The sequence below is a fragment of the Ovis aries genome, chromosome 19 (genome assembly GCF_016772045.2).
Source record: "Ovis aries strain OAR_USU_Benz2616 breed Rambouillet chromosome 19, ARS-UI_Ramb_v3.0, whole genome shotgun sequence".
NCBI classification, from domain to species: Eukaryota; Metazoa; Chordata; class Mammalia; order Artiodactyla; family Bovidae; genus Ovis; species Ovis aries.
This window is the reverse complement of record NC_056072.1, coordinates 26,011,600-26,038,962: the sequence shown is the minus strand read 5'-3', so window position 1 is coordinate 26,038,962 and position 27,363 is coordinate 26,011,600. Positions and strand designations below refer to the sequence as shown.

The window sequence follows — 27,363 nt, the reverse complement described above, 5'->3', positions numbered from 1 at the left end:
TGACATGTTTCATGAACAAGTATTTTAACTTACTTGAAAGTAGGTTACCATTTAGCGATTCTAATTAATAACAGATTTCTGATACTGAAGTCACTGAATTTTACAAGCATTTTTTAATGTATGCTGGAATATATTAACTTATTTCCACAACTTATTCCACATGTGATTTTTGGAAGAATTTTAGAAGGTACAAAGTTTGATTTCCTTTTTTCTTCATCATGGATTGGTCTTATATGAAAACATTGACCATACCTACAAAATATGTAGTCAGTATTTTTATATAAAACTAACCCTTTATTCCCATTTCAGTGAGAGTAACCTTTGCAAACTTAAAATTTGAGAAATAATTGGCAATATACAGAAGTTAAATATAGTCAAAAATAGTATTATTTTCTTGAACATATGGCCACAAATAGCTGCTACCACGTTTAAAATTATGTTAGGATCTTATCCTTTTAGAGTATCTATTGTCTTTTAAATTCCATAGAAATTTCTATTAGATAGATGATATAACTGGATTAGATGACAATAATAGTGTATAATTATCAGGTCACTTCCTCAGAGAAGTGCACCATTTTCCACTAACGTTAGTTCATTAATTGTCATGACTCCTCTGGGAGGCCTGTAGTAGCTCCATGCTGTCAGCATCACATTCAGAGAAGCTGGGGCTACAGCTTTGTGATCGTACCCAGATGCCCTGACTCAGTAATGAAAAGCGAGCTGGGATCTGCAGTCCTTCCTACTGACCATCCTGTTCATAAATCACTCTGTCCCCACCCCCAAAGATGCACAAGACTAATTACTAGTGCTCTCTTCTTGGAAGACTGGGATTAAACTATGAAAGTGTTTACAGTTTGTCTTTGAAAAGTAAATGACATGTAATTTAGTAATTAACTGATCAGAGGAAGGAAATAGAGATTTGGAACTAAGCTGACAATTACCTTCATAATATATTCCATTGTGTTTCATGTCATTTTGAAATGTCAGAGGCCTAATAACTATAAGCATAACCAGTGAAGTTTAAGAACATTTACTCATCAGTTATTCTTTTGCATGAATTATCTTATAAACTGGAGTTAAATGCCAGCTATTTCCCCAAGTTGACAAGCACACAGTATAAATTGATTACCAGATCCCCTCCGAAGATTGACTTACAAAATGATTCCTATTTACAAGATAATGATCAGAGAGGAGCAATTTGTCTTAAAAAAAAAAAAAAAGGAAGTAAACATTGATCTTTCACAAAAGGATTAAATAGGAACAGACTGGTTGTCCCTAATGCTCTTTTGGTTTATGTTTTCTTTTTAGCATTAACTATGAATAAAAGTATTATGAGGTCCTTAGTTTATATATGGCAGTCAAAAATAGTCTTTGTTTTCCTGAATGTATAATCTAGTTCGAGGGACAGACAATAGGCAAATACAGGAGAAATAAAATAATATCATTATGAAACAGTCAATGGAGAAAAATAATATACAAACTTTTATTTGTAACTTATTAGTGAATGTGCATTTACTCATTGATAAGTGAACCTTATTTTATAGTCAAAATGGATTTCAGTTATCTTATTTAACTCATGTTCTATTGTATATACATTATCTTTATAAATTTGGCACAGTAAATATTAAGAACTCACTTTTTTTTAAAGTGACATTAAATTTTAACTTAATGATAAAACTACTCTTTTTAGTTAACATTATCTTCTAAGATAATGATGAGTTTATACTTTATTCTTAAGTATAAATGTATGTATGTTGCATTTGAACTTCAATAAAATAGCAAATATCTAATCTCACAGATTCCAGAAAATGATCAAAACAAACAAAAACCCATTTCATTAATGTTTGGGAAATAGCAGCTTCTCCAGTTACCTGGTTATATGATCACAGCCAAGTGGTTTAAGCCCTCTAAAGGATGTAGGACTTACTGTTTCTACTACAATTGTAATCAGAAAACCACCAGCCTTAAAATGAACTTAGGCAGTACAAAAATATCGATCCAGTTTCTAGTCAGTATAAACTTGCTTTGTTCATAGATCTCTTTGAAAATACAATAGAAGTATAGTTTTGTTCTACAAAATTATACATAGAAAGTGTTACTAGCAGTTCCATGGGTTTTCAGATCCTTTGAAGGGCATCCACAGACCCCATCTAGAGATGCCTAGACATCAAATTAAGAACCTCTAATAGAGATGCCTTTCTTAGGAGCAGCTTCATGAGGGGAAGGAATGCTGGTGATCTTCCCCCACTCCCCACCCCACATCCCTGGTTACTATGGTTTGTTATCTTTGTTTGGGATCTATTTGTGAATTTGTTGAGGTTTTGTTGTCCACTGTCTGAAAGCCAAATATGAAGTATCCCTGCAGTTTCTTTGGGAGTCTAGGCACCAAGGAGGCTGACAATTTAGGTAAGATTTCTTTCTTAACAGTGTTACCAGGGTGGCACAGTTTAAAATTTTTCAGAGAGCTTTATCAAATGCAACTATTTTTCTTGAAGCAAAGCATGCATAAACTGAATAGTAGTATTTGTACATATTTATTGTCAGTTGGGACTGAAGGTAATTGTAATTCCAGATTGTAGAACTGGAACTAAAAGCTTGTGGCCTGACTTATCTGGGCAATGTGACAGCCTCTGGTAAGTTTATCTATATGAGAGTAGGAAATATCTTGGAGCAAAAGTTTGAAAGCAAAATATAAACAGTGACTGTGAAAATCTCAGAAAGCTTTTGATTTCATATTTTTTCCTTTTAGAGAATTTAACTATTAACCCTAGAATAAGCACCAGACTTCAAATTATTGTGCTGATATACTACTGTTCTTTTAACTTTATTCCATCCAATCCCTCTATTAAGTACTTATAAATTAATCTGAGTCAAGAAGTATTGCAAATTCTATAAAAACATTATATATGGTTATTGAATCACTTGCATATACAGACAAAATTATTAGTTATATAAGTGACTCTTATCAATCTATGGCTAAAATCAAATTTTTATGTGTTGTATATAGTTGATTCATTTAAATGCATATTCCCATTTTCGTGATATTAAACAGATGGTTTAAATCACATTAATGTTTTTTAATTAAAGTATTTAATTAAAAGCTAGAGTGGAAATAACCAATCTCCTATTCAAGAAATTCCTCCAGTAAATATTTCTATACAGCAAAATAAACTGGAGGATGGGGAGCACTTTCTCGTAAAAGAAACAGAATGGGCAAGGAGCTGGGAACTATTGTATTATAAAGAGGAGCTACATCTTCTGGGTACTGGTGCACACAAATACATATTATCCAAAAATATTTACTTGCTCTCTCTCTTCTCTTGGAAGGAAGATGGGGGATAATGGATGGAGTCAGATGGAAAGAGTTTTGACTGAAAAGCCATGAAAAAATCCCATTTATATTTAGGGATCCTGGAGTAGGAAGTGGCAGCCCACTCGAGTATTCTTGCCTGGAGAACTCCATGGACAGAGGAGCCTGGCGGGCTACAGTCCCTGGGGTTGCAAACAGCGACTAACTCTAAGGGAACTCATAGTCATGTCCTTTTCATTTCTGCAGTTCTTTAGGAATGAAAAAATTAGAATATAGAAGAAAGTGTCAAGAAAAGCTAAAACTTTCTATGGAAATTCTTAGTAAGTTCTTTCATATATGAACAGTTAGAATTAACCACAAGGGCATAATCCAGACATCGAAATTGTGGGATTCTTTCTACTTGGGGAAGGGAAGGAGCAGCTCTCAAGCTTAAATGAACAGAATGACAAAACTTTTCACAAGCATTTCCAAACCAAAGAGGGGGATTAAAGATCTCACCAAAAATGATCCCTTTTTTTGCCACATTTCTTGTACCACTTAGGGTGGCTTCTCTGTCCCCTAACCCAGCATATCTGTGATCATGCCAACCTTCTGTTTTAGCCTTTGAAAGCCATGGAGCAGAATGGACCTGGACTGGAGTACAGAGTGACCTGGAAGCCACAGGGAGCTCCGGTGGAGTGGGAGGAAGAGACAGTCACCAACCACACCCTGCGGGTGATGACACCTGCTGTCTATGCGCCATACGATGTCCAGGTCCAAGCCATCAATCACCTGGGCTCTGGCCCTGAGCCACAGTCAGTGATTCTCTATTCTGGAGAAGACTGTAAGTGATGTACCAGCCAGCCACCACCTCTAGAATAGCTTCTCTCAAGTACATTGCACCCCTGTCGAGGAGCATTTTTGAGCAAGTACTGCATGCAAAGAGGCTATACTTACAGGGGGAGATAAAAAGAAATTGAACACATGGTTTCTACTTTAGAGCTGAAATGTGGGAGAGTTGTCAGAGGGATGGTGAGGAAGAACATTGAAAGGTTTAATTTTATTCAGTTTCCCCAAAAAAACTACTTCCATAATGAACATCAAAGACCTGGAGCCATCAGTGCACACAGTTCAGCAGCATGACTCTTAGAAGGTGTCCAATCATATGTGCCCTTACTTGTCAAGGACCTCCTAACAGCTGCCTGCTGCCACAGCCTGGCCTCAGGGCTGGAGCCTTTCTAAGGAAGGTGAGGTGCAGACGCAGATTTCCATATAGCAGTACTCACACGCAGAATTTTGAGGTACTAGTGACATGATTTTATTATTAGATATTTATACCATAAGAACTGCTGCAAATTTTTAGAAAAAGGAAAGACACTGCATTGCAAATAACTAGATGCTGCTGCTGCTAAGTCACTTTGGTCGTGTCTGACTCTCTGCAGCCCCAGAGACGGCAGCCCACCAGGCTCCCCCGTCCCTGGGATTCTCCAGGCAAGAACACTGGAGTGGGTTGCCATTTCCTTCTCCAATGCATGAAAGTGAAGTTGCTCAGTCGTGTCTGATACTCCTAGCGACCCCATGGACTGCAGCCCACCAGGCTCCTCCGTCCCTGGGATTTTCCAGGCAAGAGTACTGGAGTGGGGTGCCATTGCCTTCTCCGAAATAACTAGACAGTAGGCATTATTCTCATTGTTCTTACAGTATCCAAAGTAATATTTTGATCCAAGAAAAGAAGAAGGGCAGGAATGTGAAACGACTAGCTCCTCCTTTCCCTGCTACCTGTGTTCTCACCGGGACTTCCCTGGTGGCTCAGACGGTAAAGCATCTGCCTACAATGCGGGAGACCCGGGTTCAATCCCTGGGTCAGGAAGATCCTCTGGAGAAGGAAATGGCAACCCACTCCAGTACTCTTGCCTGGAGAATCCTATGGACAGAGGAGCATAGTAGGCTCCTATAGCCCATGGGGTTGCAAAGAGTCGGACACGACTGAGCGACTTCACTCTCACTCTCTCTCTCTGTTTTCACTACTCAGATCTCCTCACTGGGAACTAACACATTAGTCTTGGCTGCAGTGGGTTTGGTTTACTTCTCTGTAGTTAGCTCCCCTGTAGAATGGGGATAATAATGATAATATCACTTTATGGGACTGTTCTAAGGATTATGTGAGCCAATCCAGGATAGGCTCTCAGAACAGTGTCTGACACACAGAATATGCTCAATTAATGTGAACATTAATATGCTCAATTAATGTTATTCATCAAACTCCCAAGTCATTTAAGTTATAATATTAGTCTAGTTCACGTTTCCAAGGCAAGATGCCCACGGAGGATTTCATTGTCCACTGTTTTCAGTTACCTTGCTTATACCATATCCATCTGGACAGGGGCTTTTCTCAGTGTGGTACAGGCCCTCCTTTTCTCTAGAAACATATTAATATTGGGGCCCTGAAACTCTTCTGTAATGAGAAACCCTCTTCATTCCATTTGAAACTGATTTGAGAAAAGTGCTTTTCTTAGATTAAAAAAAAAAAAAAAGTGAAGGATCACCTTTAGAAAAGGATCCTAATAATTGTGTTTGGATTATTTGAAAGCTAATCCTTCTTATGTGCCCAACAGATCCTGATACAGCTCCAGTGATTCAAGGGGTGGATGTTATAAACAGCACATTAGTTAAAGTTACCTGGTCAACAGTTCCAAAGGAAAGAGTACACGGACATCTGAAAGGATATCAGGTTTTTATCATAGCTTTTCTTCTTCTCATTGTTAAATTAATATATTTCCTGTAAGTAAGATTGATTTCAGAAGAGAAATCTTCTATCACTGGTGATACGCTGTTGTTCAGTCCATAAGTTGTGTCCAACTCTTTGCTACCCCATGGACTACAGCACACCAGGCTTCTCTGTCCTTCACATTAATGTCCATTGAGTTGGTGATATGTTAAGGGTTCCTATTCTCATTGCAGGTAAACTGGTGGAAGACAAAAAGCCTGTTGGATGGAAGGACACATCCCAAAGAAGTAAACATTCTGAGATTTTCAGGACAAAGAAACTATGGAATGGTTCCTTCTCTGGATGCCTTTAGTGAATTTCACTTAACAGTGTTAGCCTATAATTCCAAAGGAGCTGGTCCAGAGAGTGAGCCTTTTATATTTCAAACACCAGAAGGAGGTGAGACAGTTTAGGATTAATATCTAGTTTATAAATACCAATTTAAAATAACAAATATCCCAATGGTCAAAACATTTCCTCCCTTATTAATAGCTTTTTAAAGAAATTTACTGGAGTGTCTATTGTTGGTTTTGTGTTTTCCAGTACCTGAACAACCAACTTTTCTCAAAGTCATCAAAGTTGATAAAGACACTGCCACTTTGTCCTGGGGGCTACCCAAGAAATTGAATGGAAACTTAACTGGCTATCTATTGCAGTACCAGATAAGTGAGTACATATTTGAATTAGATTTGCCTATTAATGTTTCATTTTTTTTTGGTTGAGTATTTGGTTTTCCATGCTGAGAATCTAATTCATGGTTGGTAGGCTGGCATACTTACTTATAGCACAGGGCTTTGTAAACTGGCTTAGAGATCAAATCGAGCCTGCTGCCTGTTCTTACAAAATTGCAACATGGCCATGTCCACTAACTTATATTTGTCTATAGCAGCTTTCTTACTACAGTGGCAGAGCTGAGTAGTTGCAACAGGGATCACATAGCCCATGAAGGCTAAAATATTTACAGTCTAGTCCTAAACAGAAAGGTTTGCCAATTCTTGTTTTGAGGGGAGAAAAGCAGTGTTAATAGATACCAGAAAATATGCATTTTAATATGTATATAGGTATTCCTAGGTGGATCAGTGATAATGCAGGAGATGTAGGAGACACAAGTTTGATCCCTGGGTTCGGTAGATTTCCTGGAGAAGGAAATAGCAATCTACTCTAGTACTGTTGCCTGGAGAATCCTATGGACAGAGGAGCATGGCGGGCTTTAGTCCACAGGATCACAAAGTGTCAGACATGATTGAGCACGCACACACTCATATATATATATATCATTTATATATATATATAAAAGATACCTTGAGAATTAGGAAATATGCAAAGAAAAAATTAGTAAATGATGTAGTGGATAGAGAATAGATTGGTGGTGGTGGTGGTAGCCCCAGACTTGGAAGCTGGGGAGGGGTAGGAGAAACGGGTGAATAGCTTGTTTCTATTTTTAGTGTACAATTTTAAAATTTAATTTACTTAAACAGAAAAAGCAGTGATGTAGTGAAGATTCAGAGCACACTGACTTGCAGCCTGCCCTGCCTCTTCTGTCTCTGAGGCACGTTTCCAGTCTCAACTCTGCATATAGTTGTATTCATAGAATCCTACTTCTGTAGCCCACTGCTCCAGTCATGTCACACTGAGAGAATTAGAGTTGTCTTTGGACCACCACACAGGCTCTCCCCATATGCTGTTGTGCCATTAAGTTAAAAACAACATGTTTAGATGAAAGCATGTTGTTTAGATTAGATTAATCATAGCACCATCCATCTGTTACAGTCTTCAAATCTAAGTATCAGCTCAACATGGAGATTAGGGGACTGAGCTTATAGGAAAATGTTAGAAGGCATGAATTCCTAAACAGCAGACCCATCAAGTCTATGGAAGCCCAGTCTACACTGCTTACATAGGTCAACTGGGTCATAACCCTGAACTGCCATCAATCCCTTGAAGGCCTGCAGCAGTTCAGGTCAGGTATCAGCTTTAGCTTCTGCTTTGAGTACCTATGATTAAACAGGTACAGGCATAACCCTAATAGAGGCAGCGGTTTAGCATTTTTGAGTATTGGCTAGTTAGCAGGATCAGTAAATATTGAGTACTCTCCCTTCATTTTTCATGAAAACAGGAAGTCTATGAGGTATGTACCATCACTACTTTATGGATGAGAAGTATACAGAGTTCACTTACAACGAGTCATGCGGTAAAACAAGTGTTACGAAAACACTGAAACCCAGCTCAGTCACTCTAGATGCTGAGCTCTTGAAAGTGAAAGTTGCTCAGTGATGTCTGATTCTTTGCAACCCCTTGGAATAGTCCATGGAATTCTCCAGGTCAGAATACTGCAGTGAGTAGCTATTTCCTTCACCATGGGATCTTCCAACCCAGGGGTCAAACTTCGGTCTCCCATATTGCAGGCAGATTCTTTACCAGCAGGGAAGACTTTGTCTCTTAATTCCATAAACTGGATTTCAAACATGTAGGAAGCACTGAAGAAATACTTGAGAACTTTTCAATGTCAACTTTATTTGGTAAAGATAGATCTTAACTTTATTCTAATAATAGAAAAACTGAATATTAAATAAATTCCTACCCTCATGTTGATCTGTATATAATATCTAAACTTATTTTAAAAACAAGTGTTTAGAATATATATAGAAAAAGCTGAAATATTAAAATCGCTGTGGTTACTGTACTACTTGATATGTGGACTTTCAGTAAGATAACGACTTTATATTTAGTTCAGTTCAGTTCAGTTGCTCAGTCCAGCACGCCAGGCCTCCCTGTCCATCACCAACTCCCAGAGTTTACTCAAACCCATGTCTATTGAGTCGGTGATGCCATCCAACCATCTCATCCTCTGTCGTCCCCCTTCTCCTCCCGCCTTCAATCTTTCCTAGCATCTGGGTTTTTCCAGTGAGTCAGTTCTTCGGATCAGGTTGCCAGAGTATTGGAGTTTCAGCTTCAGCATCAGTCCTTCCAGTGAATATTCAGGACTGATTTCTTTTAGGATGGACTGGTTGGATCTTCTTGCAGTCCAAGGGAATCTTAGGCGTCTTCTCCAACACCAGAGTTCAAAAGCATCAATTCTTTGGTACTCATCTTTCCAAATCTCACATCCATACATGACTACTGGCAAAACTATAGCTTTGACTAGACGGACCTTTGTTGGCAAAGTAATGTCTCTGCTTTTTAATATGCTGTCTAGGTTGGTCATAGCTTTTTTTCCCAGGAGCAGGCATCTTTTAATTTCATGGCTGTGGCCACCATCTGCAGTGATTTTGGAGCCCAAGAAAATAAAGTCTGTTGCTGTTTTCACTGTTTCCCATCTATTTCCCATGAAGTGATGGGACCAGATGCCATGATCTTAGTTTTCTGAATGTTGAGCTTTAAGCCAACGTTTCCCTCTACACTCTTATTTTCATCAAGAGGCTCTTTAGTTTTTCACCCTCTGCTATAAGGGTGGTGTCATCTGCATATCTGAGGTTATTGATATTTCTCCTGGCAATCTTGATTCCAGCTTGTTCTTCATCCAGCCCAGAGTTTCTCATGATGTACTCTGCAAATAAGTTAAATAAGCAGGGTAACAATTTACAGCCTTGACGTCCTCCTTTCCTGATTTGGAATTAGTTTGTTGTTCCATGTCCATTTCTAACTATTGTTTCCTGACCTGCATATAGATTTCTCAAGAGGCAGGTCAGGTGGTCTGATATTCCCATCTCTTTCAGAATTTTCCACAGTTTGCTGTGGTCCATAAAGTCAAAGGCTTTGGCATAGTCAGTAAAGCAGAGTAGATATTTTTCTGGAACTCTCTTGCTTTTTTCGATGATCCAATGGATGTTGGGAATTTGATCTCTGGGTCGTCTGCCTCTTCTAAACCCAGCTTGAACATCTGGAAGTTCACAGTTCACATACTGTTGAAGCCTGGCTTGGAATTTTGAGCATTATGTTACCAGCATATGAGATGAGTGCAATTGTGTGGTAGTTTGAGCATTCTTTGGTATTCATTTTGATTGGAATGCAAACTGACCTTTTCCAGTCCTGTGACCACTGCTGAGTTTTCCAAATTTGCTGGCATATTGAGTTCATCACTTTCACAGCATCATCTTTTAGGATTTGAAATAGCTCAACTGGAATTCCATCACCTCCACTAGCTTTGTGATGCTTCCTAAGGCCCACCTGACTTGGCATTCCAGGATGTCTGGCTCTAGGTGAGTGAGCACACCATTGTGATTATCTGGGTTGTGAAGATCTTTTTTTGTACAGTTCTTCTGTGTTTTCTTGCCACCTCTTCTTAAGATCTTCTGCTTCTGTTAGATCCATACCATTTCTGTCCTTTATTGTGCCCACCTTGGCATGAAATGTTCCCTCGGTAGATGGCTTATCTATTTCTGTGGCTATATGTTCTAAATAGTTGTTGAGAGTGTATATGAGAGCTTTCTATGTACTTTGCTGAATTCTTACATTGATTGTGGTAGTTTTTCAATTGACTTGGTGGTATTTACAGGAGTGCTCTCAAGTAATCTACCAAGAGTGATTATTTTACTTCTTTCCTATGTTTGGATTAGTAATTTTTCATTTACATTTATCTCACTGCATTATATCTACAATGAAGGCATTTATAAGTTAAAGAATAAATATATTTTTATGGTCTCTTGGACCAAGTGTTTATTCTAGCCCTTTTCTTACCACTAATGGTTGCACAATCTTGAACATACCATTTCACCTCAGATTATCCTTTTGGTAGTCTTATAGCACTTCGTGCTTTTGCACAAATAGCAAGATCTTGCTATGCTGCAGGTTCTTTGAAAGGCACTATCTAAATCATATTTTTCCATACAGCACTTTACGTAGTGCTAAGTATACAGTAGACATTTTAAAATACATTGTTATCAGTTTCTTGAGTCTTTATATCTGAATACTTGTTCAATGCTACATATTAAACCAGAAACTATAGAAGACTCTGATAAATCACTGTTCAAATTTTTACAATAAAAGATTAAAAAGTACTTAGCTCAGATGGTGGCGAATCTGCTTGCAATGCAAGAGATCCGGGTTTGATCACTGGATCGGGAAGATCCTCTGAAGAAGGAAATGGCAGCCCACTCCATGGGTTCTTGCCTGGGACATCCCATGGACAGAGGAGTCTGGCGGCCAAAACTCCATGGGGTCACAGTCAGTCAGACATGACTAAGTGACTACTATATAGACACGCACACACACACAAGTCAAGGATACAATGAAAATATATCAATGGGGGAAGCTCATCATTGTTAACAGGTATGGTAAAGCTGGAGTGGTTGTCCAGTGTAATATAGTGATTAAGAGCATGGGCTTTGGAGTTAAAAGTCTGTGGTTTAGATTCAAATCCTAGTTTGCCAGTTAGTGGCTCTAGATCTAGGCAGTGTGTTTATTCTTGCCAGATCTTAAATTACCCATGGATAATATGTCATAATAATTATATCTACCTCATAGAATTGAGTTGATAACTATGAATAATTAAGATGGCAGGCCACAAGCATAAATAGAAGCAGAAATAAGGCATAACATAACTTGAACGGTTAAGACTACAAAATCCGAGGTGTTGATGTCCATGTTTCTTTCTTCAGTAAATGACACTGATGAAATTGGAGAGCTAAATGATATCAACATTACAACTCCATCAAAGCCCAGCTGGCGTCTCTTGAACCTCAATGCAACTACCAAGTACAAATTCTACTTGAGGGCTTGCACTTCAAAGGGCTGTGGAAAACCAATCACTGAGGAGAGTGCTACATTAGGAGAAGGGAGTAAGTACCGGAGGTTTATGCATGCTCCGTTTTAAACTGCTCTGAAAGGAAGGCACCATGGTAGTCACTATAAATCAGAAATGATTGTGCTCTCAATCTGTCTGACCTTCTGTTTTCCACTGATGTACAGAATTTATTTTTCTTGTTTCTAAAGTTCACATTGACTCAATTTATGGATTTCTGCACAGCAGTAATCAAACTGTAGCCTCAGTGTATATAAGGTCAGGAACTATCATTTTAATTAAAATAGGGGGCTATAAGGTCACAAAGTTAGTCATAAGGTTAGTACAGTGGGTATTTTTCTTTTGGAAATGTTTCCTCGCAGAAAAATGTTTGCCTCTTGCACTGGTAGACATTTTGCAACACTGATCTAACACATTTCACCCTCATGTCATGACTCATCTATACAGTGATTCATATACCAATTCTATTTTACTGTCTACTGGATGATGCCAAGTAGTTAGCTTGAAAATGGCTCATAACTGTATCATTTCATTTGTATAGTTCACCTAATTCAATTTTACTTTTCTATTTTTTTTTCCAACTCGGGCCATTTCCCTTCAAAAATTATTTCTCCAATTATGATTTTAGAAGTATTTTTACTAAGCTTTCTATGTTATCAACAGGGCATTAGGACATGAAATAAGGTAAAACAAGAAAGGGAAGTGGGTTGGGGGAAAGGATAAGCACACTTTTAAGCTTAAAAAAGAGGGCCTTGCATTGAATTCAAGTTGATGGGACCTAGAGGGTTACTGGAGGCAGGCAAAAGGAAATGGGAGAGAGCAGGAAGGGAAATATAAACAAGTCATTAATGTTTCATGTACTATGCATCCACTGTTCTGGATGGTTTCCCAAATTTTAGATTAAATGAAAGGTAGAATCCATGGGAAAAAGAGAAAATAGTAATGAAGAAACTTGAACTATCATTTATATAAGATATATATTGCAATGTACTTAAGTTCATGACTCACTATGAAATGAATGTGTAAGTGGTTATACTGGGACCGTGGTGAGTTTGTTTCTTCCTCTCATTTTGTTCCTATTCAATGTAAATACTGAAGAGCTTATGTTTTCCTAAGAGTTCCTATATATTCAAAACTTTCTTTTATGGGGGAATGTGTATATATACATATGTATATACACACACACATATATATCCAAAATAGTTTCTCTCAAAAACTCAAATTGTTCCCCAGGATGAACTGGACACCAAGTGAATTGAAGAACTTATTTATCTACTTTTAATGGTGACTGAAAACACTCAGTAACTAAAAGGTTCTTATTCCTCTAGAGTTCAAATGGATGGTTAACAAGTGTCTGACACCAAGAAAATAAGTCAGAATAGTGGTAATCTAAATATGCAACTGTAGTATTTTCTAAAACAGAGTTTAAGGGCGGGGGAGGGTTGCTTTTATTTAGGGACCAACACTATAATATATATCAGAAATGCTAGTCCTATTCGTGGCGATTAGCAGCATGTAAGAAAAAAAATCACAAAATGGTCTTATAATAGTCATGCATTCTCATATATATGGAAATATTGGCAAATCTGGGCTTGGTTGCATTGACAAGTTGTTTTCAGAGGGTGGAAAATGCTGTTTATGTGACTATACAAGGGATGCTACTCTCTTCTGCAAATGCAGAATATATCTAATGTGCTTGAGTGTCTTATAGCATATTTCTTCACTCTCATGTGTCATGATTTGAAAGTGTTTCTTACTAGTATGTTTGTGCTCTTTTTCAGGATTCTGCAATGTCAGCTACTGTCCCCTTCCCCTGTTGACACTGAATTTTCTTCTACAGGCCTATATGGCCATATTTACAGAAAAAAATAGTCTTTTCCATAGTTTTCAGCATGATCTTTGGGGAAAAATGAAAAAAATATATATTTCTATTGAGAATATCCATCCTGCTATTACTAAATACTCTAAAACTGTTAACTTTTGTGCAAATTGGAATCTGTTTCTGTGTATCTTTCTTTTCTTTGCTCTGCCTGGATGGTGCATTTTAAGGACATCTGGGATTAAATCAGAGAATGGGATTTGATACACAAGCATTTTTTCCCCCATCATTTTCTGGTTGTCACTGATTTTCAGGTGGCTTGCATTCCATAATCTAAAAGGGGGAAAAATCGAGTTAATCAGAAATATTCTTTTTTGTGTTATTACTGGTTGCAATAAAATACTTGCTTTGCTCTGTTTTTCAAAAGCTTGTGCTATTTAATGGAGCACTAAATTTATGTTTTTTAAAGGCAAAATTGTGTTTTGTTTCAATAGCGTTCAATCTTGAAGGTTTTCTTCAACTAATATAACGTCTTATTTTTCTCACGGTGCCATTTTTAATGATGTCTTTGTGTTATCAGTAACTATATAATCAATTTTTACTCTGTGTTGAAAAGTTATACCTAAATTTTAACATGTGACACATTCTCATTTAAAGCCTTTAAACATTGTTAAACCATTTTATTAATTCTTAGCAACATTATGGATCAACAGCAAAATTATTTTATATATTTTGTTATAAGGTCAGAAATTAAATGTATATTTTAATTATACTTGTCATATTTTTATCTACTATGATATTCTACAATTAATATATTGACATACATTTATTTTGAAGTGTAAAGTTCTCAAACACTTCAAAAATTTCATTTCATTTAAAATACCTATAAACCTGCACTTTTATGTAGCTTAAGTTTCTAGAAATTTCAAGCATTTAATATATGAGTATATTATGCTGTTCTATCAATACTTATGAAAATGGACCAAGGCAAAGGAAGTAATGTAAAGATTTTAATGCCATATACTTTCAATTATAAGCCAAAATCTCCAAATCTGGTTCCTACGAGGTTTGTGAAAGTCCAAATTGCACAAAGTGACATTGTATAATTTTCTGAAGTCTGTGTTTGGTTTTAAACCATTCATATGACCACGCAAATTTATAGCATCACTTCATCAACCAATGTATCATTTTTAAAGGACATGAATTAAGTTCATTACTCCATTTCAGCACATTAAAAAAGAAAATCTTGAAATGTTCATTTTCTTCATCTTCTGATAATTCAGAACGGAGGAAAAAATGCTACAAATGGCCCTCTTATTCATCTCAAATAACAGTACTTTTTTGCTTTTCATGTCCTACTTTTCAGTGATTACAATTCATATGAATTAACTGTGTACATTTCTTAGGTAAAAGTGTCGGGAAGATATCAGAAGGAGTAAATCTTACTCAAAAGATTCACCCAGTAGAGTCATTTGAGCCGGGAGCTGAACATGTAGTTCGCCTTTTGACTAAGAATTGGGTTGATAACAATAGCATTTTTGAAGATGTAATTGAGACAAGAGGGAGAGGTGAGAAATGAGATTCTGTTTGGAGCCATCTTAGACAATATATCTATGTTCTGTAGATTATTTACTTTTACATACTTCCTATGTTGAAAATGTGAAGTACGGTAGTTGTAAAAACCATAGTGTCAATTTGTTTTGGCATAGCATTTTAAAAGTATCAAAATGAAAAATGTCTCACCAATGTCCAGACTTACCTCTCAATTGTTTTTACCAGAGTAGTTGCCTAAAAATGTCTGTGGTCAATTAACATGTGTTAATAACAAAAACTAAAAACCCCAGAATCTCCTTGGCAATCTGCATGTAACCAAGGCAGCTTATGCTTTTGCTTGCGTGCTGCTGCTGCTTTGTTTATCTTGATCTGTCTCTACTGTTTCTCTTCGGTTTTCATCCTCAAAGACAAATGCAGTTTGAGAGGGCCCTTTCTGAACAATGAATTAACGATTTATCAGGATTCTCCTGATGAACTGTACTTCAAATCACATACCCTCTAGGGGCACTCCAGGGACAAAAGTGATGCTATTCTGTATGTTTAAAAATGATGTTTAATGTTCCCAAAAGGGGCTTAATTTCAAAGACTGTTTCCAGTACTCAGTGTGCCTTCTCTTTGTACAACAGAATATGCTGGTCTGTACGATGACATCTCCACTCAAGGCTGGTTTATTGGATTGATGTGTGCAGTTGCTCTGCTCACACTAATACTGTTAACTGTTTGCTTTGTGAAGAGGAACAAAGGTGGAAAGTATTCAGGTAAAGTTGTTTCTTACGATGACTTTAAAGTTTACTAGGTAAATTCTACTTACCTGTTTAGGACATCCCAGGTAGCTCAGATGGTAAGGAATCTGCCTGGAATGCAGGAGACCTGGATTTGATTCCAGGGTCAGGAATATCCCCTGGAGGAGGAAATGGCAACCCACTCCAGTGTTCTTGCCTGGAGAATCCCATGGACCGAGGAGCCTGGCAGGTTACAGTCCATGGGGTCGCAAACAATCAGACACGACTGAGCGATTTACACTTGACATTTAATTTCTAGGAGAGCTTTGTAAGAGACATCTTCAATTGTTTTAATTACACATTAAAGTCTATTTATATTAATACATTAGTTATATACTGTACTGAGAGGAAAAGAAAATTCCTCTATTAACTAACCAAAAGGTGTATGTATGATCAAGAAAATTATTTCTAGATAGTTACTTGTTTTATGAATAAAAGTATTCCATCTTTTTGAAAATGAAATATTCATTTCTAGTATATAAAATAGGCTTTAGAGAGGCATATAATACTTCCATGCTTCTATTTTCTGTCTGTAAAATATCACAGATGTTAGAGAGACTTGTTACTAAATCACACACATATATTTTAATAGTATGCCTCTCTACAGATTCATGACCCAGAGATATTTTGCACTACTACATTCTAATAGTATTGGGTTCACTAGTCAGCTGTGTTAACCACTGCTGGGAATGCATCCCTTATTCCTCTGATATATATCAGGTATAATACCTCTTGAATTCGTGGTACATAAAATAAAAATCATCCTAGTTAATAGCTGGCTTTAACTTCATTCAATTTTCAAATGTATTTTATCTTTTTAGATATATATATATATATATATATATATAGTTGTTGTTACTATTATTTTTGCTCAGTATTCATGATGCTTTTATAGAGGGGGAAAGATTGACATTCCAGTGCTATTTGTTTGCTGTTGATCAGATCAGTATGAAATTCTTTACTGGCTTCTGATTCATCCAGTATATGTTATGGGGAGCCCATTAGGTATACTGAACAATCAAACCAGAGAATAATTTCTAAATTTTTGTAACATTCCATAGAATGCTTATGCAGTTATACCCCTTTTCTTGTGAATATGGAATTCTTATGAATCAGAGTTTCAATGACTAATGGATATTCTAGGTAAGTAACTGAAAACTGTAAAGAGAATATGCACCAAATTGTCCTTTGTGAAGTGTTACCTTATCCAAATTCTGAAGGAGTTTCTTCAAGTTGTGCTCTTAAACACAAGTCAGCATTTCACACTGTAGGAAAACCAAGAGAAATTCTCATCTCTCTGCAAGTAAATAGTAAAAGGTGCCACGATGGGATTTTAGTTCGCGTTTTCTGAGCACAATGACGCAACATCTTCGTGTTCTATATCCCACTGTTTAGAATAAATCTTATTTAACCTATGGTGTTATAGACTTGAATATTCTGATTATTGAGGCAGTTTGGAGTAAGAAGAGAACAGCCAAATGATACTTTTTAGTCCTTTGGTTTAACAACATAGATCTGATATCAGCCAATGTCATTTTCAGGAAGTTTAGCATTGTAAAATGTACACACAGTAATTTGGTCTTCACTGAGAGACTGTAACCAGGTTTGACTCTTTCATTAAGACATGTTGCCCACATAATACTAAATTCATGTATAACTGCACCAGGCTGTAACTCTGGTAACAAAGAGGTGAAAGATGAGTGAATAGGTACAGACACAAAACACTTGACGTATTAACAGTGCTTTGAAGAAATATGTCTTTAAAAATGACTTGTATTACTCCTCTACCTGTGTGTGTTTTTCTAGTGAAAGAAAAGGAGGATCTTCATCCAGACCCTGAAGTTCAGTCAGCGAAAGATGAAACCTTTGGAGAATACAGGTAAACACTACACTCCATTTTAAAATGCATCAAAGCATATATCCAGCAGGCTAAATAAACTTTGAAGTATTAAAAAAAAGCATTTCTACTTAAAGCTTACAGGACTACATTTTAAAACCCTTATAAAGAATAGTAATACAAGTGATTGATAGCAACCAAATGTCTGTGTGAGGAGGTGTGAGGTGTGACTGCTATCTAGGTAGACTCTGTGTGCTTGGACACTTTCTTTGAAAGGTGTTATTCACAGGACAGTATTGTTATTTAGAGACTATCTATATAACATAGGTAAAATATCTTGTAGTCACTCCTCACCGTAGCCATTGTGAACTCAGTTTGTATTCAGTGTATACCCATAAACACGTATCTTGTGTACCTGCGGTGTGCACCTACAAAGGTGATTAAGTCACAAAACATGTCCTCAAGATGAACCTAGTCTGTGTGTGTGTGTCGGGGGGGGGAATTATCTATGCAAATAATTGTAATTAATTAGAGTAAGAGCAAAAAAGGGAGCAGCTATTGCTGTCTAAGATGAGCCCTGGTAAAAGTTCATCCAAAGAAGGTTAAGACAGCCTTTAAAGGATGAAAAAGATTGTGTCACTCTTAACCCTTGGACCAAACTTACACAAGTGTGCCAAAGTGGGAGAAACTGCAAGAAACCTGGTGGGAGGTAAGTACCTCTTGAGGGTGTGCTACCCGTCTCACCCTCGTGTTGCCACTGTGCATCTTCACCTTTCCATCACCCTCTGCTTTACTTACCTGTTCCTGCTGAGGACTCTATTGCTTTCAGCCAGGCGCTCTGTGTACTGCAGCCAGGGGAGCTGTTGCAGTTTCCAAGCGTATATGACCATTAGCACACAAGACCAGGAGCCATATTACGGAGCAGACTCAGTTGGCTCTGACTGGCCCCTGCCCTGGATCCATCATTATACACAGAGTTGTGGAATATTCTCACTAGCTCTCCTGCATTAACTTATGCGGGCTTCCCAGGTTGCCCAGATGGTAAAGAATCTGCCTGCCGATGCAGGAGATGTGGGTTCAGTCCCTGGGTAGGGAGGATCCCTGGAGAAGGAAATGACAACCCATTCCAGTATTCTTGCCTGGAAAATTCCATGAACAGAGGAGCCCAGCGAGCTATAGTCCACGGGGCTGCAAAAGAATCAGACACGACTGAGAGACTAAGCACACACACGCACACACACACAGGCACACACACACACACCGATGTACATCTGAACCTCATAGTAAGCTCTCCTTGCCTCTATACTTATTTTTCTTTCCTCCATTTAGTAAATATTCTTTATACTGTGATATTTCCTGGTAAATGACTTCAGATACTATCTAGGAAAAGGAGCATTAAACGGTGAAAGGAGGGAGAAAGAAAGAAGGTGAAGTCGCTCAGTCGTGTCTGACTCTTTGCGACCCCGTGGACTGTAACCTACTAGGCTTCTCCGTCAATGGGATTCTCCAGGCAAGAATACTGGAGGGGGTTGCCATTTCCTTCTCCAGGGGGTCTTCCTGACCCAGGGATCGAACCCGGGTCTCCCGCATTGGAGCCAGACGCTTTAACCTCTGAGCCTCCAGGGAAGCACAAACTAGAAAACTGTGCCTCAAATCCCACAAGGCAAGGGTCATTGAGGATCTATGGCAACTGTTTAAAATGCTATTGAAAGACGTATTACTTGATCAATTTTATAAGGAAAAAAACTAAAGACATGCCTTACTCAAAACTCATTGCCTCATGTTTTGCGGCTGCTCTAAAAAGCCAGGTAAAACCACCCCCTGCGCTATTTCAGCTGGCATCTTGTTTAGCGTAGTTAATAGTTCTCATCACCTTTCCTCAAAACTATGTGTTTTCAGGAAGATTATTCCAGGGGACAGTAACATACCATGAATTCTCATCTTTCCAGCTTCTGGTAATAGTTTCTTCGCTATCCCTTTGCCTGATCTGTAAGGTAATGCCACATTTGGTCTTTTAGTTTTCTTCATATTTGTTTCTGTAACTGTAGCATCCTGGTTCTGGAAACAATTATTGTAAGAGTCAGGACAGTCTGAGTTATCAGTTCAGTTCAGTCGCTCAGTCGTGTTCGACTCTTTGCAACCCCATGAATTGCAGCACGCCAGGCCTCCCTGTCCATCACCAACTCCCAGAGTTCACTCAAACTCATGTCCATCGAGTCTGTGATGCCACCCAGCCCTCTCATCCTCTGTCGTCCCCTTCTCCTCCTGCCCTCACTTCCTCCCAGCATCAGTCTTTTCCAATGAGTCAATGTTTCACATGAGGTGGCCAAAGTACTGGAGTTTCAGCTTCAGCATCAGTCCTTCCAATGAACACCCAGGACTGATCTCCTTGTAGTCCAAGGGACTCTCAAGAGTCTTGTCCAACACCACAGTTCAAAAGCATCAATTCTTCGGTGCTCAGCTTTCTTCACAGTCCAACTCTCGCATCCATACATGACCACTGGAAAACCATAGCCTTGACTAGATGGACCTTTGTTGGCAAAGTAATGTCTCTGCTTTTCAATATGCTATCTAGGTTGGTCATAACTTTTCTTCCAAGGAGTAAGCACCTTCTGATTTCATGGCTGCAATCACCATCTGCAGTGATTTTTGGAGCCCAAAAAAATAAAGTCTGACACTGTTTTCCCATCTATTTCCCAAGAAGTGATGGGACCAGATGCCATGATCTTCGTTTTCTGAATGTTGAGCTTTAAGCCAACTTTTTCACTCTCCTCTTTCACTTTCATCAAGAGGCTTTTTAGTTCCTCTTCGCTTTCTGCCATAACGGTGGTGTCATCTGCATATCTGAGGTTATTGATATTTCTCCCAGCAATCTTGATTCCAGCTTATGCTTTTTCTAGCCCAGCGTTTCTCATGATGTACTCTGCATAGAAGTTAGATAAACAGGGTGACAATAGACAGCCTTGACATACTCCTTTTCCTGTTTGGAACCAGTCGGTTGATACATGTCCAGTTTTAACTGTTGCTTCCTGACCTACATATAGGTTTCTCAAGAGGCAGGTCAGGTAGTCTGATATTCCCATCTCTTTTAGAATTTTCCACAGTTTATTGTGATCTCACAGTCAAAGGCTTTGGCATAGTCAATAATGCACAAGTAGATGTTTTTCTGTAACTCTCTTGCTTTTTCGATGATCCAGCGGATGTTGGCAATTTGATCTCTGGTTCCTCTGCCTTTTCTAAAACCAGCTTGAACATCAGGGAGTTCACGTACTACTGAAGCCTGGCTTGGAGAGTTTTGAGCATTACTTTAGTAGCATGTGAGATGAGTGCAATTGTGCGGTAGTTACACGGCTAGTGAAAACAACTCCAGATATTTTTCTCTGTCAAGTTCTGTGTCCATGTGCCTGTGTCCACCATGGATGGCTCTGGCCATCTTGGTGCTTAGGAGAGCTGGCTGGCAGGTGAGTATGCAGGTCACCACAGCAGTGAACTGGAATATGGCACGTGGAACAGCAGCTCTAAAGTGATATTGTCATTCCTGCTCACCTTTCTTTGGCCAAAGCCAGTCATACGGCACTTGCTAACACAGAGGGCAGTGAAGTACCATCCTGCCCTGCTTCTAGAAAAACTGAGCTAATGGAACAATTTGATGGACACCACCAGCTACTACCCCATTCTATAAAGTGCTCATCATGTGCTAATTACCTTTTCCCCCAATTTTTCCTTTTTAGAATTTCATAAAATCTTCTCATTTGGTATACAGCTTTATAGTGTGAAAGAAGTTGGTATTTTTAAAAAAAATCCTCAGGTAGAAATTAAGAAAACTGTGTCATTTGAAAGACATTTTACTAACTCAGAGTTGGATTTGTTAAAGAATAAAACTCAGAGCATAAATGCAGGATACTTGTAGCATTCCTATTCTAAAAATCCAGCTATTCTTTTTCTAATTTAACAACTCTGAGTTTATAAACTGTATTGAAGTTCTTTGGTTACAAGCAACAGAATTTGATTAACCCGGATGAGAGAGACATTTTTGGAAGGATCTGGAAAAATACGGAGGCTCAAAGGTGAAGGCAGAAGATCAAGCTTTGATGACCAGGAGTTCTAAAAGTTCCTGAAAGTGAAGGAAATAACTTTTGTTCTCTGTGTACATAAGCAGATTGAATATCTGCGTGTCTCAGTTTTAAAGGGAAGCAGGAGTGTTGTGAATAGCAGAAAAGTTTCTCAGTTACTCAGCGTAACACAAATTGGTAATGACTTTCTAAACATTTCTCTATGAAAGGGTCATTTAGTGTCTTCAGCGCTAACATGATTATCTGGAAATTTTTAAAACCTATTAGCATTTTGGCATGAGTCTTGCTTTCCATGAATATTTCAGATTTTGTCAAACTATTCTTTTTGATTTTCTAGTGACAGTGACGAAAAACCTCTCAAAGGAAGCCTTCGGTCCCTTAACAGGGATATGCAGGCCACAGAGAGTGCCGACAGCTTAGTGGAGTACGGAGAAGGTGACCACGGTCTCTTCAACGAGGATGGCTCTTTTATTGGTGCCTATGCTGGGTCTAAGGAGAAAGGATCTGTGGAAAGCAATGGAAGTTCCACAGCAACGTTTCCACTCCGGGCATAAACAGAGCACGTAGCAACAAACCAGTGGTTCACACCAACCTTCCAGATTTAACTGTTCAAGGGAGCAAGAACTTTCATATAGAATAGAAACATTCTGGCAGAAGCTTTCACCCAGAATTCAAACATCCTGCAACTCTGTTAAGAAAAAAAGCACTGCCTTGAAAAAGTGAAACTTTAGCACTATAGGCCTGGAGTTTTTTTGTTTTTTTTTTTTTTCTTTCAGGTGCTCAAAATGCAAACCACAAAAACAAATCCTGTATTTAGGTTCACCGCAACTGAATCCAAAGTCTCTATCCGGTGAAATGCATACCTGCCTGGTCCCACTCTTCACTGTGTTTGCATAGATGTTGCTGCCTTGCGGGCTTTCTGCGTATGCACACGTGTACTCACTCTCGGAGAACTGGCTCAGTGATTTCACTTCATGAATGGTTAAAAGATGGTAAGCCACCTGGTTATTTAAGCTGTAAAGAGGAATATGAATGTCTTATTAAATAACACTTCATTGAATATATATAGTCTGAATTTATTATTTAAAATGTTACTAGCAGAAGTCTTAGGTGAACAATCAACTAGTATTTATTGAGCTCCTAACTCTTTGCCCAGAGACGGTCTTGTTTAAATAGAATTCTTTCAATTCCAACATGAACTTAGTTTCTATCAGTTAGGACACCTAAAAACATTTTTGTTTATATATATTTTTTTTTCTGGACTCAATTCAGCTGCAAAAGAAGCAGTGGTCAGAAGATTATCTTACGAAAGAACAGGCAAGAGAGGTGTCTGTGCTGAGGTCTGATAACTGTATCTATTTGATATCTCCATTTCTAAATTGACTGCTTTTACCTTTTTTCTATGTTTGTATAATGGTATGTTCCATATATTTCATGAATGCATTGTACATATTATGTTAATATTTACACAATTTAAAATAGAGATTGTTTTATTTTGAAGTGAGAAAGAACATTAACAGGCATGTCTGTACAGCTAGAGTATATAGTAATATACCATTTTTCATCAATCCACAGCTGTGACCAATAACATGAGGTTCCCAAACTGAAGACTTTGTACAAAGCATTTGGATTTTGTTCTTATATGCTTTTCCAACAATCTCAAAATAAAATATCATATAAATATTGAGGGGAATGTTTTCATATTTTTCAAAGTAGATTTTTGTTTTTGAGTGTACTCCTACCCCAGCCCGCCAAAAAGAAAAACCATTTACAGCATAAATTAAAATTCCTATACAACGTTTGCCTATATCACATTTTAAGAATCTTCAGGGTGGGATATTTTTCTGTGTTCTCCTTCTATCAAAGCTAGTACAAATTCAGAGAATTTATTTCCTGGCATGTGAGCTACTAGTCCTTCTAAAATTGTACATGAGAGCGGTTTAGAAATACTATGAAGGGCTGTGCATGTGTGTCAGTAAAATTCAGTGTTGAGCCCATTTTATGGAAATATTTCTTAACCTTACCATTACATCCTTAAGTATATTTCTGAATTATGTTTATGTGAAACCAACTCACAGATTTTCATTTTTGAACTCTACCCATGGGTATATATTGTTCAAGCCTGGACTTTTATTCATATAGCCCACTCTCTTTCTTATGGACCAAAATGAGGAATTGTGTATAATAGTCAATTACTAATCCACACTGAATAGCTAATTATCATTTTAAACCTGTGTGTCCTCCGAAATGGATAGGAAGCAGAAAAGAATGTCTTACTTACAACAAAACTTGGTGGGCTCAGGACTTGACCGCACTTCTGATGGAAGGATTACCAAAGTGGGAAGGCACTGTGGTCCTCAAGCTGGGAATGAGGAGCCACACACCCCTCCAGCACTTGAGCTTGATCCCCATCTAATTTTAAGGCAGAGCTTTTCTCAAGGAAGAGTCATCATGTTCTGACTTACCTGGGGGGAATTTCTGGTACTCAGCTATCAATGAGGCCAAGGTTAGGACTTCTGAGTTTAGTTCCTCTAGTATCCCGGTTCCTCATCTTTGTCATCAGCTGAAAAGGTTTCTGCAGGTTGGACATAGTCTTAAAAATGCATTAGGATTAATATAAATTTAATCACCTTTCAATTAGAAGTGAACACAAATAATGTTTTATTTTCCTGGATCACAGAGTTCTTTAACTTGTGAGCAATAAGCATGTACCTGCTCATATTTTCTGAATGTCCCAAACATATGGATTTGAAAAATGAGATTGCTATAAGATTGCCTTTAGCTATGACTCTTCATTACCCTGTTTCAATAGCATTTGGTTTCTACTGGGAATCTGCACAGAAGGAATAGGTCTATGACTAACTTTCTCTAGCCTACAGCCAATATTATTTCAATGTAATAGATTGTATATAATCTCCAGGATTAATGGTGGGGATCAGTTCCTAGGGAGCTGTTCAAGGGTTAGGAAAACGCAAGTTCTCTTCCTGGTTCCAGCACTGATGTTGTACGTAAACCTTAGGCAAGTGGCTTGACTCCTTTGCTTCAAACTGTCTCAACTTCAAAGTGCTAACGATGATCTCAGTTACCTTATCTCTGTCACAGGGTGTTCTTTTGTATGAAGAAAAATTTGAAAATGATAAAAGCTAAGATGCCTTCTAACTTCATAAACAAACCTATAATCTAATGATACGTCAAAAAGTCACTCCACACATACCAACTTTTTTCCTGTGAACACATAAATATATTTTTATAGAAAACCAAATCTACAGGAAATAAATCTACTGTTCAATGAGCAGTATGGTTTGCACATGCCATCCAAAATTATTAATCAGAAGGAAATTAAGCAGGGTCTTTGCTATACAAAAGTGTTTTTCACTAATTTTGCATGTGTTTATAAGAAAATGTGAATTTGGTGGATTTATTCTGTTGGTAAAAAGGCATCTGATATTTTAGATGTATCCATATTTATAAAAGTGTAAAGCACAATGGAATTATGCTGGAAGTCTCAAATAATATTTTTCCTACTTTATATTCATGGAAGAGATGAGCTAAAGAGAGAACAATAATGAGAAATGGTGGTGTGTTTTTCTAAGCATTTAAGACATAATTGCCAATTGAAACCCTAAAAATGTTTACATGTCATTAAGGTTTGCTTCTTGTAACAATTTTAAATTGATTATGAAGGGATTGGGTTTGTAATCTGTGGTAGTATGTATCCTAGTACCCATAGTGAAATAAGTAGGGTTGTGCCAAAGCTTACTTTGTTTATATCTTAAATTGTTGGATTACACCATCAAGGCAGATAAAAGATACGCAGAACTGGTTTACCTGATTTTCTTTTGGCTAGAATTAATATTCATAGAGAACCTTATTAAAATGTGTTTGTATTGTAGGTGGTGTTTGTATTATGCCTATGAATATGTATGGTTTAAAAATATTTTCAGTATACAAGAAATTCAAGTTTCCCAATAAACGTTCAACTTCACGTACTCTAAAAATGTTTCCTTTTTTTTCTATCCACATAAGGAGAGTCAGAATTTCCATATCAACCTTACCTTCAGTTGCCTCTGATCCTGGGATATCTGTAAATGAAGTATAAATTAGTAGAGCATAAAGGTATAAATAAGTAAGGTATTTTGAGCTGAATGATAATTTTTACAAATAGACCATTTAATATCATCCACATCTACAAACTGTAATATGCCAATAAACTCTATAGTTATGATAAATGTAAAATTAAAGTGAATGTATATTTATCTGATTGGTTTTAGAACAATGTAGAAGTGTCCCTTTGCAAGAAAACATCCAATAGGCTGTACTTTCCACCAAGGCTAGTGGGTAATTGGAACACCTGATCTGGCTCAGCAGAAAATCAACTGAAAATTGTGATTTCTAAAAAGCAACTTCCGTGCACTAAGCAGTTTACATACAGTATATACTTTTTTTATTCCCTCACTCCTCTTAGAAATGCTTTAGAAAGGTGGGTTTGAGTTTAAAGCTCACTTATTCATGGTTAGAAACTTCTTGGTTTTAATATAGTATGGTCAGAACGTATACTAGGGGAAAACAGACAAAACTGTGTCTATAAAACAGTTCAGTGTATACAACCTAAAAAGCAGTCATTGAAAAGTTGAGAAATCTGCTACAATGCAATTCTCCAGGAAGAAAATATGGTATACAAGCTTACTGGATCCTGAGGTTCCTGGCAGACTCAATCCTAAGTCTCTTTCTCACTCTACCATCTCCCTGAAGTATCTCACACCTCCAAGACTTTGATTGTCACATCCGGACTGCCAACTTTGAAGTATTTTCTATTCCAAAATCCTTACACCTGAAGTTTTCCATAGATGACTTCTTACTTGATGTCTGCCCTGTGACGACAGGAGGAAAAATGTTTCGAAAGTGGATGCATAATTTTCCCCTGCTAAAGCTGTTTAACTCCCACCCCCTACCACAACTGGACAGTTCAGTGATTTTAAGCAACAGTAAGTACTCAAGCCATTAACCATCATCCTTCATATTCAGTCTTCTCCTGTTCCCCACGCTCAACCTGTCACTAAATTCTGTTGATGTTATTGCTTGCGTATGTCCTGGATTGGCCCAGGAGCACTTCAGCTAAACCAACTTCATCCCTACTCTGCTCCACCAAATGACTTTCCATTGTTCTTAAGAGAGAGCAGAAAGTCTTTAATTGCTCCTCATTATCCAGTATGGTCAGATTCCTCCTCAGGTCCTGAATCCCATTGTTTACCATCGGTCCCTTCCTCCTTTCCTTCCTATTACAGTGGCTGTATCAAATGCTTCAGATTCTTGAGGTGCTGTCAGTCTTGTACCAGCCGCACTTGGAGTGAGTGGCTCTCCATGAATGAATGACAGACGAAATCCAGGTGGAAATGAAGGGGAGTGCTCATGATGAAACTCTTCCAGAAAGCTCTTCCCTTGCTACTATGGCATGAGATGCCACGGAACCCTGCCTGGTCCCTATTTCTGCTCATGGAGGAA

General features: G+C 37.8%; 1 protein-coding gene across 40 annotated transcripts in view; it reads left to right on the top strand.

The window, feature by feature from the left end:
- Window positions 1-25,859, top strand: part of CHL1 (cell adhesion molecule L1 like) — a 229,243-nt gene extending 203,384 nt beyond the window's left edge. For 22 of the 40 annotated variants that reach the window (XM_060402878.1, XM_060402885.1, XM_060402866.1 and 19 more), the window contains 8 exons: window positions 3,911-4,133; window positions 5,905-6,020; window positions 6,251-6,455; window positions 6,600-6,722; window positions 11,654-11,833; window positions 15,796-15,927; window positions 17,758-17,830; window positions 22,199-25,859. In XM_060402878.1, coding sequence (XP_060258861.1) covers window positions 3,911-4,133; window positions 5,905-6,020; window positions 6,251-6,455; window positions 6,600-6,722; window positions 11,654-11,833; window positions 15,796-15,927; window positions 17,758-17,830; window positions 22,199-22,415 — 1,269 coding nt within the window. In that variant the 3' untranslated portion in view covers window positions 22,416-25,859. Of the gene's footprint in view, window positions 1-3,910; window positions 4,134-5,904; window positions 6,021-6,250; window positions 6,456-6,599; window positions 6,723-11,653; window positions 11,834-15,021; window positions 15,184-15,795; window positions 15,928-17,757; window positions 17,831-22,198 lie in introns of all 40 variants that reach the window. The other 18 variants (XM_060402858.1, XM_060402862.1, XM_015102329.3 and 15 more) reach the window with 1 other exon arrangement.
- Window positions 25,860-27,363: the final 1,504 nt, after the last annotated feature.